We start from the raw sequence: 20654 nt of genomic DNA on the forward strand, positions 1-20654 counted from the left end.
ATACAGTGAACTCTCAAGAAAGATTTTGCTAAACTGCCATGATGCAGTATTCACAGATAATTGCTGGACTTTCTAAATAGAAAGCCCAGCAGTCACTGCTGTAATGCGTACAGAACCATAGTGGTTAACACCCCTGTCTGGGAGCACTAGAGTCGTAGGTTCGCATTCCAACCATAACACTATCTGCATTGAGTTTGCATGTTCTCCCATGTCTGTGTGGGTTTCCTTCGGGCACTCCAGTTTCCTCCCAAACTCAAAAGACAAACTGGTAGGCAATTGGCTCCTGTCTAAATTGGCCCTAGTATGTGTGTGCATGATTGTGAGTTAAGGACATTGAAAGCCCCTTGAGGGCAGGGACCAATGTGAAAGTACAATATATAAAGTATGTAAAGCACTGCCTGTGCTATACAAGTACCTTAAATAAATAAATATGAGCTGAAAGATAGAGGATGGTTCTGCTCATTCATTCATCAATGTATTCTTTATAGCAGATCCAATTACAATGTAATGACTAATTACAATGTAATGACTTCGCAAAGAGGGTGCAGAAATTAGTCAATTTCATTGCTTGTTGGAAGTGATAAGTGTCAGACATTCAACTGCAATATTTCATATTAACCTGACTAAAAAAAAAAAAAAATAAAATCTACAGAAAATACACAAAACACTGTACACTCCCTTAGGTAAAATGTTCAAAACAAATATAAAATCAACCTGTTATTGCTGTAGTCCTGGTTAGAAAAACAGGGGCAATGACATGAGGGCGGCTCATAGCCAGCTGCTAACAGACATTGGTTTGATTGGCTGTCCTCAAACGACTAGATTTAGCAAGCAAATGCCATTATCCCTTTGAAAAAAATAATATGGGCATTTCCCAGCAGTTTGCCTCCCACACACTCAGATTAACAGAATATTTACCCGAACATTACCTCTTGATATGATATCCATTGATATGGCTGATTAGGCTTCCTATGTCCTAAACAAGGTCCATTATCTGTAATAAAAAAACACTTTAAATTAATGCAATGACAAACATTTTTCTTAAATGTGTAGGGAGGCTTTCACCTGTCTCGCGGTTTCACATATTCAGCCTAAATAATAAAAGATGACAGCCAACTATACTGTAGACCAGGGGTGTCAAATTCAATTGCATTGCGGGCCGCATCAGCATTATGGTTTCCCTCAAAGGGTCAGTTGTATCTAAGATTAGATGTCCAGAGCACTCCACGCCTCCTTACACCCCTACATTGGATGTCAAGAGCCTACCACCATCATAAGTCAAGAGCCATCCACCCTTCCTTACATCACAATGCACCGCCTTACCTTGTGCTACTGCCAGGAAGATGTGGGTGGATCTGGGAAGAAGAATGTGCAAGGTCTGGAGGAGGACCAGAGGAGTGCTGGAGTCAGCTTACAGAGTCTGCTGAATGCAGAGACCAGGGGAGGCAGAGACAAGAGGGTGTTGTGGCTGCACAGAGAGGTGCAGGATCTGTAGGAGGAATTCTGCCCTCCTCTCTGCTGCAGACTGCTGTGAAGGGCTGGGGGGCAAAGACAACCCTTTCTGCAGCAGCACAGAGAAGCACAGGATCTGGCAAAGGAGCTCTGCCCTCTCTGCTGCCGACTACTGAGACAAGGTGGGGGCAGAGAAGAGGGGTGTGCCGCAGCGTCTATGCACACGTTTAAGAAACACTAAAGCTGGCCATAGGCAGATCGAATCTTGGCTGGTTCAGCAGAACTCGGCCTAGATGATTTGATTCCACTATGGGTGGGCTGGTTGTACTGAAGTCGATCCATCAATGATCTTGAGTGCAACCAGCCTGTCTGATTTTTTTTCAGGTTATCACTATCAGAGGCCATAGTTGCCAGCAGTGATCATTGGCTCCCTGCCAGCAGAACACGATAGCAATGCAGTAAGGATTCTGAATGTGTTGATGGGGGAATCAAGCAGTTTTCTTTCCGTCCCACCTGAGGTGGAAGGAAATAAAATTGCATAACCTTTGGGCTGCTTACGTGCGAACGCAGGATAAAACCCACTCTTGTCTCTCTTGCTGCTACTTTAGAATTAGTCATTTTTTAATGGATGCTTAAATGCACTATTGTGAACCCTGTCAAGTTTTGTTGCGAATTATGGAAAAATCCATAACCAATTTTTGTGGGTCAAAAGATGACCTTTTCAGCTAGTTTTTATACCTTCTCACTCTTCTCCAGCACATATTTCTCTCCATCATACTCTCCGCACTCCTCTCAAGCACAGAGTACAGTCTTATCCTTTTGCACTCTTCTCCTGCACTTAGTCTCTACCGTGTTACCCTTTGCACGCTTAACCTACACATTCTTCCCCATCATACCCTATGTAGTTCACTCCTGCACATAGTGGTTTTGGGTTTGGTGCCTCAAACCAAGGTTGTTGGGACTTTAAGGGCAAGAGTAAACAAAGTAAAGTATCATAGAATAAAAATTGAACAGTTTATTTTCAAAAAAGTTTTACAAGGTAATAGACAAGTTTGTCGTGGTTGGGTTTAAGGTCCATCGGTGAGAGAAGTGAAGTTAGAAAGGTAGGTGACAAGGTGAAAAATGGTGACTTTTGAGGAACATTTGTCTCTGTTTCATGCGTGTATTTCAGGCTTGGAACTTTGTTCAGAGGAAAATGTCCAGGAGATTATCCTGCGCGTTTCGGCTGTATAGGCATTAGCCTTTTTCAAGGATAAGTCACCATGTCTAGAAACAATGAATTGTAAGTTTTTTGCACATATGCAGAATTTAAAGTAGAATTATGCAATGTGCTTTAGGTTACATACATCTTGTTTTTGTCTGGTCCAGGTGTGAAAGGTTTTCCCCAGGTTTCTAAGTCGCATCAGGAACTAAGGCTGCTTCTATAAATTACGTGTAATGGGATAAATTACTTGAAAAATGCTATTTTTTTGGAAAAGGAAATAATTGTAGATAAAAAATGTTTACTTACAGGCTAAATCATATAGATTAGCTGTAATGGTAGAATCCAAAAAAAGGAGTTCCTCAAGATGATAACGTTTGTAGCTATAAAATATGTAAGTATTTCATTCATATTTAAAATCCTTACATATTTTATAGCTACTAACTTTCTCATCTTGAGGAACTCCTTTTTTTGGAGGCAAATACCTATACAGCCGAAACGCGTCGGATAATCTCCTGGAGATTTTCCTCTGAACAAAGTTTAAAGCCTGAAATACACGCATGGAACAACAGAGACAAATGTTCCTCAAAAGTCACCATTTTTCACCTTGTCACCTACCTTTATAACTTCTTCACCTCTCTCACCGATGGATCTTAAACCCATCAACATCCATTACCTTGTAAAACCTTTTTGAAAATAAACTTAAATTTTTATTCTATGATACTTTGCTTTGTTTACTCTTGCCCTTGAAGTCCCAACAACCTTGGTTTGAGGCACCAAACCCAAAACAACGATTTCACAGGGACGGTGGCAAAACCTTACTATAGGGCATCCTAGAGATCAAAACCCCTTTTCCACTCCTGCACATACTACCCTCTATCATAGTCTCCACACTGCTTTCCTGCACATACTGCCCACTGTCATACCCCTCAACACACCTCTCCTGCACATACCACCCACTTTTATACAACTCCACACTCCACTCCTGCACATACTGCCCCATCATAGCCTACGCACTGCTCACTGTCATACCCCTCCACACTGCTCTCCTACACATACTGCCCACTCTCATAACCCTCCACACCGCTCTCCTGCACGTACTGCCCGCTGTCAAACCCCTCTCCTGCACATACTGCCCACTGTCATAACCCTCCACACTGCTCTCCTGCACATACTGCCCCGTCATAGCCTCCGCACTATTTTCCTGCACATACTGACCACGGTAATACCCCGACTCAGGGATGCCACCACCGTTCGAATGGAGTTCATTTTGAACTTCTGTACCCGCACAAAGCAGTTTAGCGCCTTGAGATCCAGGATTGGTTTGAGTAAAAACCCTGAAAACGTTCCGAAGTCAGAACCGGAACAATCATCCCTTAACCACTTTAAGACCAGACCTATTTTTGACACTTGGCGTTTACAAGCTAAAATCAGTTTTTTTTTTTTTTGCTAGAAAACTACTTGGAACCCCCAAACATTATATATTTTTAGCAGAAACCCTAGAGAATAAAATGGAGATCATTGCAATTTTTTATCACATCGTATCGCGATCTTCCAAATACAATTTTTTTGAAAAAAAATTATTTTTGGAGTAAAAAATAAGAAAACACTGAAGTTAGCCAATTTTTTTTCCATAATGTGAAAGATAATGTTACCAGTAAATAGATACCCGACATGTCATGCTTCAAAATTGCACACGCTCGCGGAATGGCCACAAACTTTGGTACTTAAAAATCCCATAGGCGACAATTTAAAAATTTCTACAGGTTACTAGCTTAGAGTTACAGTGGAGATCTAGGGCTCAAATTATTGCTCTAACGATCGCGGCGATACCTCACACACCATTTACATATGTGGTCAGGGCTTCCATATGCATTCGCTTCTTCGTGCGAGCCAACGGGGACAGGGTGCTTTAATTTTTTTTTTCCTATTTATTTTATTTATTTTTGATTTTTATACAGTTTTAAAACAAAAAAAAAAAAAAATGATCATGTAAACATTTCTTGTAATAGAAATAGCCATGACAGGACCTCTTTATTGGGGTCAAAAAGTCCTCGGATCTCACAAGTACACAAAAGAAAAAAAGGAAAAAAAAAACAAAAACAAGAAAAAACGGCTTTTGAAGCCGGTTGCTAGGCAACGACGTTTGACGTCGCTCCGGTCCTCCGAGACCATCTTGCCCTCACTCGACTTCCTGTCTAAGAGGAACCGGATCGTTCTCCCCGCTGCCCCGCGGTTCTCTACCGCGGGTTCGGTAAGCGAGGAAAAGGACCAAGATACGGCAGGAGGGGGCACCTCTTCCTCCGCACCGTAAGGGTGATCCCGCAGCGAATCCGCCGCTGGGACCACCCTTACCTGAAAGCCGATCGCCCCGCCGTTTTTAAAAATACCGGGGTTATGGCAGCTATCTGCTGCCATAACCACGGTATTTAGCGTCAAAATAGTGACGTACATCTGCGGTGGGCGGTCGGTAAGTGGTTAAAGGGACAGGTCTTGTACTGCCCCATACAGACCCTGTCCCCAAAATGGGGACAGGTGCAGGTTGGAAAAAAAAAACCTTGCCGGAGGACAAGAGCGAAACTCGATCTTGTAGCCGGACCGAGTTACTTCGTGGACTCACTTGAATTGCACCAGGGAAGTCCACGGGTCTGGAAACCAGCGAAGTTGTCCCCCCACCCCTGATACGGGTGAGGACACACCTTTATACAGAAGCAGCCTTGTCCGCGGGTCTGGAGAAGCCCACTCTCGGCCTGCCAGACCAGATTAATTTGGATCCGCCAGAGGAAGCCCTGAAAGGCTTTGAGCCCTTGTCAGTCGACCCTGAGGGACAAAAAAAAAAATTTCTACAACAAGGTTCCTTGCCCTTAGTAGCCTGCGGAAGGAAGGTACTCTTCCGGCCCCCGGGAGACCTTTTATGATGTCATCCAGGGTAGCACCAAACAAGACGATCTCCTTGAAAGGGAAGATCAGTCAAGGCCTTTTTAGAAGTCTGGTCCGCAGACCAGAATTTAAGCCAAAAGACACGCTGAAGGACCACTGCCAAAACAGAGGCGAGCCATCAGGGGAGCTGCGTCCAAAGAGGCATCACAGATAAACTGCAACCCTGGACCAGCTGGTCTGCCACCTCAGCAAAGGCAGGAGGGAGCCATTCTCCCTCCAGGTCACAGTGTAGGAGCTTAGCCCACTTGGTCAGAGATTGTGACACTAGGTCAATGGTAACTACTGGCCTGATTCCTGAACCAGCTAGGAATACATAATGAGGGCCACAGCCTCCGCCTTCCGATCAGCCGGATCCTTAAAGAGGAGTGCCACTCAAAGTGGAACTTCCGCTTATCTGTCTCCCCCTTCTGGTGCCACATTTGACACCTTTCAGGGGGGAGGGGGGGCAGGTATCCGTTTTTGCCAGTACCCTGTCCCCACTTCTGTTGGACCTTGTCGTGGCGAGCTACGTCACAAGTTCGGCCCCCTCCTCCTTCCTCTGCTTCTAGGCCAGAAAGAGTGCAGTAAGCTTTGCGCATGCACAGTAGGGACCTGGATGAAAAAATGCAAAGGCTTCGCTGCCAGGTTCCATTCCCGGCAATGGCGGCAGCAGCATCCGACAGCCGATGGAAACATAGGCTGCGGTGCCGACATCGCTGGACTCCAGAACACATTTAAGAAAAGTATTTGTCCTAATATTAAAAGTCAGCAGCTACAGTTCATGTAGCTGCTGACTTTTCATTTATGGAGGGGGGGGGGGGGGAGGGAGGAACACCGTTTCAAAGGCCAGGGACTCTTCAACAGGAATCATGGTTGCCTTGTTTTATCTGGAAACCGGTAGGTCAACCACTGGTGGCACAGTCCACTTCTTAAGGAGGGACTCCTCATAGGGGTAATGCCTACTAAAGCACTTAGGAACCCCACGGGGACGCTTTGATCATCATCACTCTTTAGCGACAATTCTGTAAAAATATGCGGGAAAAGGAAACACCTTTGCCGCTCTGGATGGCTTGTGAGTGCCAAAAGGGTACCTGTGCCTCCGTCGCAGCTTCAGCTGCGTCCTCCATCTTAAGGGTCTCACGCACAGATAAAATCAGTGCATCAACCAGCGTCTTTTTGTGCGGGGTCACAGACATGGAGGAATCATCCTCACTATCAGAGGATTCCAGGGGCGTGGTCGCAGAACCAGCAGGGTGACCCACATCCGCGGCAGCTGAATCAGATTCAGGATCTGATGAGACAAATGAGGCAGGGGGCGCTTTTTGCTAGACAGTCGCCCGTAAGCCGCCTCCACCCGGGACACAAGGGACTCCAGTACCACGGTCAGTCCATGGATGGATAGTTTGACCCGGAGGGCCAAGCAGCCTCAGAGAGGGGATCAGGTGGGAAAACATGCTCCAAAGACTCCATAAGTCACCAGGGGGACCCCACAAAAAAGTTTCACACTGCTAAGGGACAATCCCCACCGTGCTGGTAGCACCACCTGGTTGCCAGCACAAGGCTCAGAGTGATCTTCAGGAGAGAGGGAGAGGACCCCACCAGATTTCCCACCCACCGACACAGGCACCTGCAACCACCAGAAAAATCTGCACTACACGTGTGGCAAACAGGAAGCCAAGTTAACCAGGAGTCAGCAGCAGGGGATGCCACCGCCGAAAACACCACCCACAGGGCTCCACTGTTATGGCCGATGCTATTTGTATTAGGAGACCACAAGAAAATGGCCGCCGGACTACAAAAACATGGCTGCCGTGTATAGAAACACACAGGCTACAACAAAATGGCGGCACCACAAGGCATACAGGGACCCAGAATGGGGGGGACCAGGCCTCAAGACAGATCCAGGCAGGATGGGGGGCCCTGGCAGGAGTACTCACCAGGTACAACCCCCCCAGCTCAATCAATCATCGGTGGTGCACCCCCCTGGCTCCTATCACCATTAGTGCCCTGCCCCCACCCTAGGAAAGTGACATCCTCAGTACATGTGAAAAATACATCCTCAGTACATGTGGAGGGGGGGGGGGGGGTCGTCTGTCCCAAGGAGAAGGCCCACGTCCACCCCAGAACCCAGCAGGGGTAGAGGGAGGACAGCAACTCACTATACCAGAAACAGGGTGGGCACCGCTCCAGACAAATCCTTCTCTCCATCGAAACGGGGGGAGGGGGGCTGTCAGCCAGGAGGAACGCTGCGACTCAGGCCGAGGCCTGGTCGTATGCAACCTCGCGAAACGTTAACTCTCGCTGGCCAGACTGGGGTGACCAATGGATCTAGAGTAGCCAGCCTGTCACCCAGTCCGGCAGTTAATTGAAGATCTCACCCGAAAAATCCAGGAGGAAAAAATTTGCCATCTAAAAATGTTGCCAGGACCAAAAAAATCCCAGCAAGGAACTAGGTCCTTACTCCAGACTAGGCAGAAAAAAACGGAGTGACTACAGCAGGAAGAGGGAGTATACCCCATGGGACTGCCCATGGCTGTAGCCAGAAGTTTTTTCTGCCTTGCGTCCTACTCTTTTGGGGGGGGAGCTGGGCGGCATAACCCAATAGTCAAGGATGACAGGAGATGTGTCCATCGAACGAAAGAGAAACCAAGCTCTCTCTATCCAATGGGAGAGACTGGAGCATTTGCACTTCTTTGAACACAGCCCCTTTGGGCTAAAAGTTAAGTAGTAACCTGCATTTCAGAAAGCTAAGTTAACAAGAGGTCACGGTTGACCCATCTCATTCACTTGTGTAAAACTCATAACCGTAAGTAAATAAAGGGTCAAGGAAACATTTCGCTCTCATGTTGCTTGAAGTGACATTAACTCTAACCCCCCCCCCCCCCCCCCCCGGTGTCAAGAAGTAACAAAGATGACAAGAGAGAAGAGTGAGGCTTTCTCACCCCTTGTAGGCTTGAATGGAGCATGATGTCAGTCCTCCTCTGGTGCCGCACCTCTGGCTTGCCGAAAGGTATTTTCATTGGCATTGCGATTGGCAGGGGAAGACGGGCGAGGGAAGCTGTCCCCGTCGGGAGAAGACAGTGATGATCGCTAGCGGCTATAGGAGATGCTTGAGATAATCGTAAGTGAAACCGGCAGGCTGGTTGTACCCAAGTTGATCAATCGATCAACTTGGTACATATAGTCTGTCCATTACCGGTTTATTCTCTGCAGATTCCTGCTGAATCAATTACAAAATGACTTGTGTCATAATTGTAGATTTATTTATTTTTGTTTATTTGCTTTTTTTTGCCACAAAAATAGAGTAACCTTTTAAGAATGGGAAAAATGTGAAAAAGTAAGTGGAGCTTACTTGACACTCTTCTTCCTCTTTGGAAAACTTCATAGATTGTTCGGACATCATCATAGTAGTAGGTCACAACTTCATCACTATCCAGCAGTGCAGATCTGCGGGCGTTCTCATGTCCCTGTATAAAAACAACATCTGATTAACAAGGATTAATGAATCCTTAATTAAAAGCAAGATTTAATAGACCTGCAGAGACAAGCATGGAATGTAATTGGCAAAATGTATTAAGCTCAGTCAATGCATGCTTCACCTTTTGCATGATTTTTCCATTTAAAGCTGAACTCTAGGCAAATATAAGAAACATAAAATCTTTACCACTCTGTAGTCATGAATAAATCATCAAATGTAACTTTTAAATGCAAGGTATGGAAGGGTTGGAGTGTCAGAGGAAAAAGCAACACATACAGCCAATCAGTTCATGTGCTGACCAGAAGCATGCTGATAGGAGGAGTACATTCACTATGCTGCTTCTCCTTTTACACTCCTATAAAAAGGATGGGGCAGGTCCAGGAGGACCTGGGCTCAAAGGAAGTAGGGCAAATAGATGCTGGCCACCAGACTGGGAACATCTAGTGGCAGAAAAAATAAATAAATGTGTGGCTATTTCTAAACTAAAAATGAATATTTCAGGAAAAAAACAAAAAAAAAAAAAAACGGTACCATAAAAGTCCAAAAAAAGCTGGGTTTTGTTTATTTAAGTTTTACAAGTGCTATTTAATTTTAGTTTTGCTATTTAAGATTGGAGTTCTGCTTTAAGTAAAAAGAATGAAATCAAATGACCTAGAGCAAATATTGTCATTTGTAGAACACCCAGCACCTTATATACCTTACGGGGGGGGGGGGGGGGGGGGGTGTTCGACTTCCGGGATGTAAGCAGCGGCTGTACAGAGCTCCATCCAGATCTCTAAATCCTTAATGAATCTTGCCGTTCTAAGAGATCCGCTCACTCTTCTCACTTTGCACAAGGGACACTACAGGAGCAGTCACCATGGTGAACAATCAGCCCGCCCAGCTCGCAGTTTCAGCCAGACAAGCCGCCTCGTCTCCCCTGGGACAAGCCAAGATGGCGCCGGCACACCATTCGACTTCGACACAGGTGCAGAGTGCCTCTCCACACAGTGCCGGTACATGCTACGCCTTTGGCTCCTGTGCAGGGTGTGTGTCAGTCAGTCATCCCCCCCAATCAAAGCCCTGAGTCCTCTATTCCTCCCGGGGCTGCGGCTGTGCGCTCTAATGAAGTTAACCCTCAAGCTGCCAGTGCAGAAACCCCCGCTGTCCCAGATCATGGAGGCAAACAAGGCCAAGCTTCTCTTACAATGCAAATTGATTCAGTAAGGTGGAACTCTCCTTTTTGAAACAAGCTGTACATAATTAGGCACCAGGTACCCAATGCGGCGCAACATATCAGCGACCTGGAAGATGCTATACAGCCCATTGATCACCAGATGATAGAATTAAAAACACCACTCTGTTGCTGTCTCAGAGAAGCTTAACGATCTTGAGGATCACCTACAGTGTCACAATTTGCGGCGGCTTCGTTTTCCCTGGGGCACAGAAGGTAAACATCCCAAATCTTTTATGGAACAATGGCTCACTGATACTTTTGGGACCGCAATCTTCTCACCCATGTTTGCCATTGAATGTGTCCACAGGGTTCTGCTGCGCCCCCTGACTACAGGAGCACCTCCCCGCCCTGTCCTGAGCAAGCTTTTCCATTTTCAGGATAAAGAAACATTGCTGTGTGCAGCAAGAGAGGCTGATGTATAATGGGAATGCCATTACTATCTCTTTCCCAACTTCTCGGTGACCACACAAAAACAGCATGCTTGCTTCCAGTCAGTGAAAAGACAACTCCGGGATAAGTATATAATCTACAGCATACGCTACCCAGCCAGATTTTGGGTTTTTCATCAGGGTAAAACCCATTTCTTCACAGATCCTAAAGATGCCTTTGCGCTGGGTGGATGCCTTGGACCATTCCTCTCCTCGTCGCATCGCAGACGCACCCCACCTTGAATTTGTTTTTTGCTACACTACTCCGGTTGCCTGTTATTACTTTTACGGACGTTCCACAGACCTTCGCAACTTCTGCAATCTACATGGGCCGCCCCAGGATGTTCGTGTTCATACAGAGTTTGTTGTTTCCTGCGGATTCTATCGTTGGCTCCTGCTGGTCTGTGGTTGACTCATCATTATGGTTTCGACTCGCATACGATTATCAGTTATAATAATAATAACCATAACAATCTGTTTATCACCAAGACTCGGGATATGGTTGTCTTATATAGTTTTTTCATACTTCTGATTATAGATGCCTGCATCTGTTCCAATGGACTACTCCACCCATACAGGGTTTTTAGTTTTTGGGATAAAGCTCTTAAGTGTTGAGTTTGGGGGCCAGGTGGGTTGGGAATGGGGTTTTTCAGGTTTTTCCTTTTATTCTAATACCTATGATAATACTTATACTGGTTTTCTACAATGGTATCTGGATTATTGCTGTTTCACCAAGGGCTGGAGTCTGCTTGCCGGTCTCCGTTGACTACTTTATCGTCTACAAGCAGGCCTCCTAGACACTATGGACATGTGTTTATGTATTATCCTGAATTACCTACAGTTTTCTAAACCTCCATGAGTACCTTGTTTTCTTTCATGGAATGTACAAGAGCTTAACTCGAAAATTAAACGCCTCTTGGTGTTTGAATATTTATCCTGCCCTGCTCCCCATGTCATCCTTCTCCAGGAAATCCATTTACATGGCTCTAGGGTCATGGCCTTTTAAAAGAGCAAAAATTGCCTCTGCTTACCATTTAGCATATTCTACTTACGCATGGGGAACTTTTATATTATAGTCCAAAATCGCTCCTATCTCATGAAACATTTAGGAACTGATACGGCTGCCTCGTGATTTTGGGCATGGAATTCGGTGGTAAGCCCTATACCTTGGTAAATGTATATATCCCCCCCCTCGGTTCACTAAGATTTGGTTTGAACGTACTATAGGTCTAGTTTTGGAAGTGGTTGAGGGTCCTTTACTGTTTGCAGGAGATTTTAAACACAGTGCTGAACAGCTCCCTTTATAGGTTTGGGTCCTCTACAAGCCCTACTCCCCTTTGTTCATGTCTGAAAAAAATTTGATTTGGAGGATGCCTAGGAGGTGAAAATATGTGGAGCAGCGGGACTATTCTTGTCATTCTGAAATACACAAAAATCGGATTTTTGTAAGATCTTACCGTAAAATCCTTTTCTCTTAGCTCATTGACAGACGTAGTCCTCTTTGATTCACATCAATTGGGTTAGGTTGTCTCCGCAGGAGTAGGACTAGGCAGAAAGAAAGTTCTGGCTCCACCCTAGGGGCAGTCCCAGAGGGTATATCCTCCCTCTCTCTGCTACAGGAAATCAGTTCTGTTGTAAAGCAGTAACAGAATTTAACCCAACCCAACTCAATGATCGAGGGGCGGGTACTAAGTCTGTCAATGAGCTAAGAGAAAAGGATTTTACGGTAAGATCTTACAAAAATCCGATTTTCTCTGTCGCTCATTGACAGACGTAGTCCTCTTTGATTCACATCAATTGGGACATCCAGAAGCAGTGCCACAAATGAGGGGTGGGATTGACAGAAATCAAAATCCAATCTAGAAGGCCCAACCGGTGCCAACTAGAAGTTTTAAAGGCTCATTATAAACAAAGAATGAGACTCAAATAAAAATTTCCAACGGAAAAAAACCCTCGAGGTAGACCACTGGTCTCCTCAAATTGCGGCCTGCAAAACCTTGCGGCCAAACGAGGCATCCGACGATGCCATTACATCAACTTTATAATGTTTTGTAAAGGTATGCACCGACGACCAGGTAGCCGCCTTGCACACCTGGACCACTGACGCCTCATGGCGAAAGGCCCATGACGCACTAAGTGCCCGAGTGGAGTGCGCCTTAACAGGGAACGGGGGCTCCCGACCCTTAATAGAATAAGCCTGTACCACCGTCTGCCTGATCCATTTGGAAATAGTCACGGCAGATGCAGGCAACCCCCTTTTTGGGTCCATCCGGGACCACAAAAAGTGAATCCGTCTTGCGAAACGAATCTGTCGTTTTCAAGTATACCCTGATCGCCCGGACCACATCCAAGGAGTGTAAAGCAAACTCCCGAGGATGACTGGGCTTAGGACACAGGGAAGGTAATACAATTTCTTCATTCAGATGAAATTCTGAAACCACTTTTGGTAGGAAGGATGGATTCGGACGAAGAACCACCTTATCTCTATGAACCACCAGATATGGGGAACGACAAGATAATGCAGCCAGTTCTGACACCCTGCGTGCAGAAGTGATAGCCACCAAGAAGGCCACCTTCTGGGACAACGTAGGTAGAGGAATCTCCCTAATATCTTCAAAGGGAGGTTTCTGAAGAACCGACAATACTAAATTAAGATCCCAGGGTGGTAACGGCGCGCGCACTGGCGGAGCCAGATGTCGCACCCCCTGGATGAAATTCCGCACCAAGGAATGAGTAGCCAAAGGCTTCTGAAAGAAGATAGCTAATGCTGAGACCTGACCCTTGATAGTGCTCAAGGCCAGTTTCTGCTCAACCCCTTGTTGCAGAAAAGCTAATATTCGACTAACCGAATAAGATCGTGGGTGGAACCCCAGGGGTTCACACCATGCAATGTAGGACTTCCATGTGCGATGATAAATCTTTCTGGAAGTTGCTTTCCTTGCTTTAACTAGAGTAGGAATAACTGAAGCTGACAAACCCTTGTCCTTCAGCACCTGGGTCTCAATAGCCAGGCCGTTAAAGCCAGCGATTGTAAAGCAGGATGGAAGATCGGTCCCTGAGACAGTAGGTCCTCCCTGAGAGGAAGTCTCCACGGGACGTCCGCCACCAGTCTGACCAAGTCGGCGTACCAAGCTCGGCAAGGCCAGTCCGGAGCTACCAGGATTACTGGAATTCCTTCCTCCTCTATCCTGCGAAGAAGTCTTGGCAGTAACCCGAGAGGAGGGAAGGCATACATTAGCTGGTATTGCCCCCACGGGGCGACCAGCGCGTCTGCGGTCTCTGCTAGAGGATCGCGGGAGCGAGCCACAAATCTCAGTATTTTTCTGTTGAATCGTGATGCCAACAGATCCACATCCGGGGTGCCCCAACGTAGGCACAACTGGTGGAAAACTTCTGGATGGAGGGACCATTCCCCCTGATCCAGAGTCTGACGGCTGAGATAATCTGCCTGCCAATTCTCCACCCCCGGAATGAACACCGCAGAGATAGCTGGAACAAACCGTTCCGCCCAGCGAAGAATGCAAGCCACTTCCTTGGCCGCCCGGACACTCTTGGTGCCCCCCTGGTGATTGACATAAGCCACAGCCGTGGCGTTGTCCGACTGGATCCGAACCGGGCTGCCCTGGAGCTGCTCGGTCCAGTGAATCAGACAAAGTCTGATCGCTCTCAGTTCCAATACATTTATCGGTAACCTGGATTCTTCCGGGGACCACAGTCCCTGAACGGATAACTGACCAAGAATTCCTCCCCATCCGGATAGGCTGGCATCCGTGGTCACTATCGTCCAATATATTGGCAGAAATGACTTTCCCTGGCTGAGCATCGGAGACCGAAGCCACCAGACCAGAGACTCTCTGGTCTCTTTGCTCAATCGGATCCGATAGTCCAGGGATTCCGGATTCCGATCCCATCTGAGAAGAATCTCTTGCTGAAGAATTCGGGTATGGGACTGGGCAAATGGGACTGCTTCGAAGGAAGCCACCATCAACCCCAGAACCCTCATGCAAGTCCGAAGGGAAGACCAGCTGTTGGATAGTAACAACTGGACTGCTGATTGAATCTTCCGGAGTTTCCCTACCGGAAGGAAAACTCTTGTCCTGAATGTGTCTAGAATTAGACCCAGATATTTGAGCCTCTGGGTGGGAACCAGAAAAGACTTCTGCTGGTTCACCGGCCACCCGAATTCCTGTAAAGAAATTATAGTAATTTCTATGTTTTGTAGCAGGGTCTGTGGAGACTCTGCATGAAGCAGGAGATCGTCTAGGTAACCTAGAATTGATATGCCTCTTTGGCGCAGTAGTGCCAACATTGGGGCCAACACCTTCGTGAAGACCCGAGGAGCCGTGGCAAGACCGAAAGGTAACGCCACAAACTGATAGTGGTTCTCTTCTACGGAAAAACGTAGAAACCGCTGATGTCCTGCGTAAATGGGAATGTGAAGATAGGCGTCCTTGATGTCTATGGACGCTAGGACATCCCCTGAATGCAGGAAGGCTGCTACTGTGCGAATGGATTCCATTTTGAATTTTCTTATGTTGACAAAGGAATTGAGTGCCCTTAAGTCCAGAATTGGACGCACTTTGCCCTCTTTCCTGGGTATTGTAAATAGGTTTGAATAAAACCCTTGAAAACGTTCTGTCCAAGGAACGTGGACTACCACTCCTTGTTGTAGTAAATCCGTGACTGCTCTCCGCAGATCTTCTAAACGATCCAGGGATAGTCGGATATTGGAAGGGAAGAATCGCGCCGGTGGGAGAGATCGAAACTCGATCTTGTACCCTGACCTTATGACTTCGCAAACCCACTTGTCCGGGATTCTGGAGAGCCATGGATCCGGGAACTGGCGAAGACGTCCCCCCACCCCAGTTATGGGTGGGGGCGCACCTTCAGGGTTTAGTAGACTTATCTTCAGGTCTGGAAGGGGCGGGCTTTTGCTTGCCCGACCAACGTCCCCTGAAGCCTCCTGAAGGAGCTTTGGAGGACTTAATTTTTTCACCCGCGGGACGAAAAAATTTTTTGTGAGCAGAAAAAGAAGGCCCTCGTCTTTGACGAGGTCCTTTACCCTTAGCATTTTGCAGTAAAAAGGTGCTCTTTCCTCCCGTGAGATCCTTAATGATCTCATCTAAGTTGGCTCCAAATAAACGCTCTCCTGAAAAGGGGATATTAGCCAATGCTTTTTTGGAACCTTGGTCGGCTAACCAACCTTTTAGCCACAGTGTACGTCTGAGAACCACTGCTGAAACTGATGCTCGCGCCAATAATGGAGTGGCGTCTAACGCCGCATCACACACAAACTGTAACCCCTGTATCATCTGTTCCAACAAATCTGATACCGCCTGAGGGACCTCTTCTAAGTCCCGGCGTAACCATTTGGTCCATTCAGTTACAGTCTGTGAAACCAGCCCAATAGCAATTATTGGTCTGAAAGCTGATCCAATCAAGGAAAACATGGTGCGAGACATAGCTTCTATCTTGCAATCCACCGGATCCTTAAAAGACGGAGCGTCTAATGGAATAACCGTGGCTTTATTCAATCTAGCAATTGGTGAATCCACCACAGGTGGTTCTGTCCATTTCTTAATGAGGGTTTCCTCAAACGGATAACGCCTGTTAATGCGTTTAGAAATAGCAGAAGTGCGTTTTGGCAGATTCCATTCTTCTTTGATCGGATTGCCAAAACATTTGGGCAATGGAAAAACCTTCGCCACTTTGATGCGTTTTTTAGTCCCAAAGGGGATCTCCGTCTCAGCTACTTCCGACGGAAAACCCTGTAATCTTAAGGTTTCTTGAACAGATACAATTAGCGCGTTTACCAACGCTTCCTCTCGGGCTATGGCTGATGCCGAAACATCCTCCTCACTGTCTGAAGAGACAGTACCCGAGACACCAATCCCAGATGAGGTACCTGCAACTGCAGAAATAGGCTCAGATTCTGAATCCGAAGTTTCAGATAACATGGGGTTCGCCGGGGGTCGCTTCCTTGCGCCCTGTCCCTGACCAGCCACTTCCACCCGGGACACAAAGGTCTCCATAATAGCTGACAATGATTCAATCGTAAGCGGGGTGCTGGAGGATCCTGCAGACACCTCAAGGGGATCCGGTGGAGATACATGAGTGGCAGGGTCCATGTTAACCCAGGACACTTTGCCAGAAAAAAAATTATTTATTTTTTTTTTTTATATATGTATCCCCCTAGCGCCCCTCAGTGTACCTGCTTCTTGACGAGAGAGAGAAAAAAAAAAAGAGAGAGAGAGAAAAAAAAAAAAAGAGAGAGAGAGAGAAAAAAAAAAAGAGAGAGAGAAAAAAAAAAAAAAAGAGAGAGAAAAAAAAAAAAGAGAGAGAAAAAAAAAAAAAAAGAGAGAGAGAAAAAAAAAAAAAAGAGAGAGAGAAAAAAAAAAGAGAGAGAGAAAAAAAAAGAGAGAAAGAGAGAGAAAGAGAGAGAAAGAGAGAGAAAGAGAAAGAGAAAGAGAAAGAGAAAGAGAAAGAGAGAAAGAGAGAAAGAGAGAAAGAGAGAAAGAGAGAAAGAGAGAAAGAGAAAGAGACTCAAGGCTCACCACCCGATGCAGAGAAGTTTCCTAACAACTGCAGTCAGCGTTTGTCTCTTACAGACTGGGAAGAACTGTGTTCGTTTTCCCGGGTAGAAGGAAGTGGCTCCGCCCCCTGTGTACGCCTTCCGGCGTTCCCAGCTCTCCTCGAGGTTAGCTGGGCTCTTCAAACATGGCCGCCCCCATACGGGAGACAATAGACTCCAAAAAAATGGCGGCCGGCGTGACCTGCGGACATTCATGTACCTGGTCTACAGCAAAATGGCGGCGCATTGCCGAAGTATCGTCTTCCCAGCACATTCACCTGCATACCACGCTAATGGCGGTTTATCGCTCTGCAGGAGGTCCACTACAGTCAAGGTAGGATTATACCTCCTATGTCTGCTGTAATACTGCAGTCTGCTGGGTAGAGTGTTAGCTCCCAAACCAAGTCCGCTTGCCCACCAAACACATGCTGTATTTACAAGGGGGACTTTTAGTATCAGAAGGATACTGACCATGTATGGAGGGGCCCATATTCCAAAATGCCTCATAACGAGGAAAAGGAAACATTTACTCACCATACCGAACCGACAGGCACCCTCTCTTCACAATACCCTCTCCACCGGGGTGGGGGGTTGTTGACCACTCCAGACGCCTCGACTCTCTGGTTCCTGGCGTCCAAGCGAGACTTTTAACTCGCAAGGTCAGTCCCTCCAATGGGACTCTGTCGCGGCCGACCCAGCGCGGAGCTCTGGTCTGCACGCGCTCGTAGGCAGAACCGGGGTGACCACTGGATCTCAACATCCAGCCCGTCGCCCAGCCCCGCATACTTACTTGAATGTGTCGCGGCCGACCAAGCGCGATGCAATGGTCTGCGCGCGCTCGTAGGCCGGCTGGGGTGACCACAAGTGTCGCCCAGATCCGGCGTAATTTGCTTGAAGATCTCACGGGAAAAAACACTGGAGAAACTACCTAAAAAAATATTTTTTCTAAAAAAAAATCTTGCCAGGACCAGAGATCCCAGCAAGGAACTTAGGTCCTTACTCCTGACTAGACAGAAAAAAACTGATTTCCTGTAGCAGAGAGAGGGAGGATATACCCTCTGGGACTGCCCCTAGGGTGGAGCCAGAACGTTTTTTCTTTCTGCCTAGTCCTACTCCTGCGGAGACAACATAACCCAATTGATGTGAATCAAAGAGGACTACGTCTGTCAATGAGCGACAGAGAAACACTGTTGCGTATTGATTTATGCCTGTCTTTGAAACTTTCGACTTGTGTACTGGATGTTAAGCATCTCTCTAGGGCTAGATCTGACCACTCTCCCTTGGTGTTGGATTTGGCACTGGGGGTTCCATGTAATTACAAATTGTGGAGATTAAGCCCTTTGTGCCTTGCTGATCCTTCAGTTACAGATAGGTGCCAGACCAAGATCAACTCCTATTGGCAGTCCAATGTGCATAATGCCTCGATTCCCGTTACCTGGGAAGCTTTTATAGTGACTATGCAGGGCTCCTTTACCCTGCCCATCTCTGCTGCTTTTAAAAGCGAAGTTCCACACGTTCTTGTGTTTTTTAAAAGTCAGCAGCTACAAAAAGTGAAGCTGCTGACTAATAAATACACACTCACCTGTCCCACGATCCAGTCCACGGGAGCCTCGGTTCTCTCCCTCTTCTCCCCGAAGTGCCGGCATCACTAGGGTGGGCACCTGGCTGTGACAGCTTGTAGCTTCATAGCTGGGTACACACTGCGCATGTACATCGAGAGGACGGGCAATCTTCAGGACGGGCAATCTTCTGGGACCTGTGATGTGTCCCAAGGATTGCAGGGTGAGAGGGGGAGGGGATAACTTCCGCTCGGCTGCCTAGGCACTTTTGGGTGGAACTCAGTTTAAGGCCTCTAGATCCAAACAAACGGACACGGAACGAGATCGCCATACTGCAGAGCATGGATATTTTATTGACCCTTCTCATGGCACCTATTCTGACTGGAAGGACAAAGTTTGGCAACTGGACCTCATTCTCTTGGAACATATTCAAAGAAACTCTTATCAAAGACAACACATTTTTGAGTTTGTCGACAAAAAACTGATGTCTTCTAGCCTATCTAAACCCGATTACCAGCCCTGCAATATTCTCAGAATTATCAATTCTGTAGGTACACCGGTCATCCAGAGTACTGAGGTGGTACAGGTTTTTGTAGACTTCTATACTAATCTGTACACAACTAAACCGCATTATACTATTCTTGAATTAGACGATCTGTTTAAAATCCCCTTATCTAAGCTTTCCCCTGCCCAGGTCTCTGCGCTTGAAGCCCCATAGACAGTCAACGAGCTTGAAGTAGCTATGCTTTCCTTCGCCCGGAATAAAACCCTGGGGTTGGATGGCTTTCCTATTAAATGGTACATCCAGTAGAAGGAGCTCCTTCTGACTCATCTACTCCAGGTTTATACTCATGCATTTGAAAGAGAGTGTCTCCCCTCTTCTATGTCAGAAGCTCTCATCATGCTTTTTCCCCAAACTCCATAAGGATTATTCACTTTGTGCCTCATAGGTCGATTTCTTTAATTCAGACTTTAGAATCCTAGTGAAGGCTTAGGCTCCTAGACTCAATGACGTGGTTACCACTTTGATTAGAGCGTTTTTTTGTTCCTGGGCATTTCACCTATATTAACCTCCGGAGAGTTTTCACTAACATGCAGGCCACACATGACCACATGGGCTCTAGACTGGTCGTTGGTTTGGACACTCAGAAGGCGTTTCGACTCGGCTGAATGGCAGTAAATATATGAAGTCTTGGCTAAATTTGGGTTTGGGCCCCTCATGCCTTCATTGGGTGCTCCTCCTGTACTCTAAGCCCAGGGCATAAGTGTCAACAACTATATCTCCGCCCCCTTCTACATAGCCTGGGGCACGTGACAGGGGTGCAATTTTTTGCCCCTCCTGTTTGCCTGGCTATAGAACCACTGGCAGCACTATAGAGAGCAGATTCTACCATCCAGGTTTTAGTTGTTAATCGTCTGGAGGGGGGGAAAAAAAAAAGTGTCCCTTTATGCGGCTGATCTACTTCTATACCTATCTGATCCAGTTTTCCCTCCCCAAACTCCTGCAGGTTATCATGCAATTTGGGCACTTTTCTGGATTTAGGGTAAATTAGGACAACTATACCGTTTTCCCGTTGGACCCTGATGCAGCTACTTGTTTTCCCAGCACTTGTCCGCTAACATAATGCATAACTATCTAACAACCTATTTCCAAATATATTGACAATAATTTGCTTCCTCTCATTCATAGATTAAAAACCACATTGAAGCTATGGACTAAGTTACCCCTGGAAACAACCTATTTCCAAATATATTGACAATAATTTGCTTCCTCTCATTCATAGATTAAAAACCACATTGAAGCTATGGACTAAGTTACCCCTCAATTTA

General features: G+C 46.6%; 1 protein-coding gene across 1 annotated transcript in view; it reads right to left on the minus strand.

Moving 5' to 3' along the window:
* Positions 1-20654, minus strand: part of ACSL1 (acyl-CoA synthetase long chain family member 1) — a 175456-nt gene that overhangs the window by 92563 nt on the left and 62239 nt on the right. The window contains exons 3-4 of the mRNA XM_082243635.1: positions 8925-9039; positions 930-994 (exon numbers count right to left, since the gene is read on the minus strand). Coding sequence (XP_082099761.1) covers positions 930-994; positions 8925-9039 — 180 coding nt within the window. The remainder of the gene's footprint in view (positions 1-929; positions 995-8924; positions 9040-20654) is intronic.

This window comes from Pelophylax lessonae (assembly GCF_965119305.1).
Source record: "Pelophylax lessonae genome assembly, chromosome: 1".
Classification (NCBI taxonomy): Eukaryota; Metazoa; Chordata; class Amphibia; order Anura; family Ranidae; genus Pelophylax; species Pelophylax lessonae.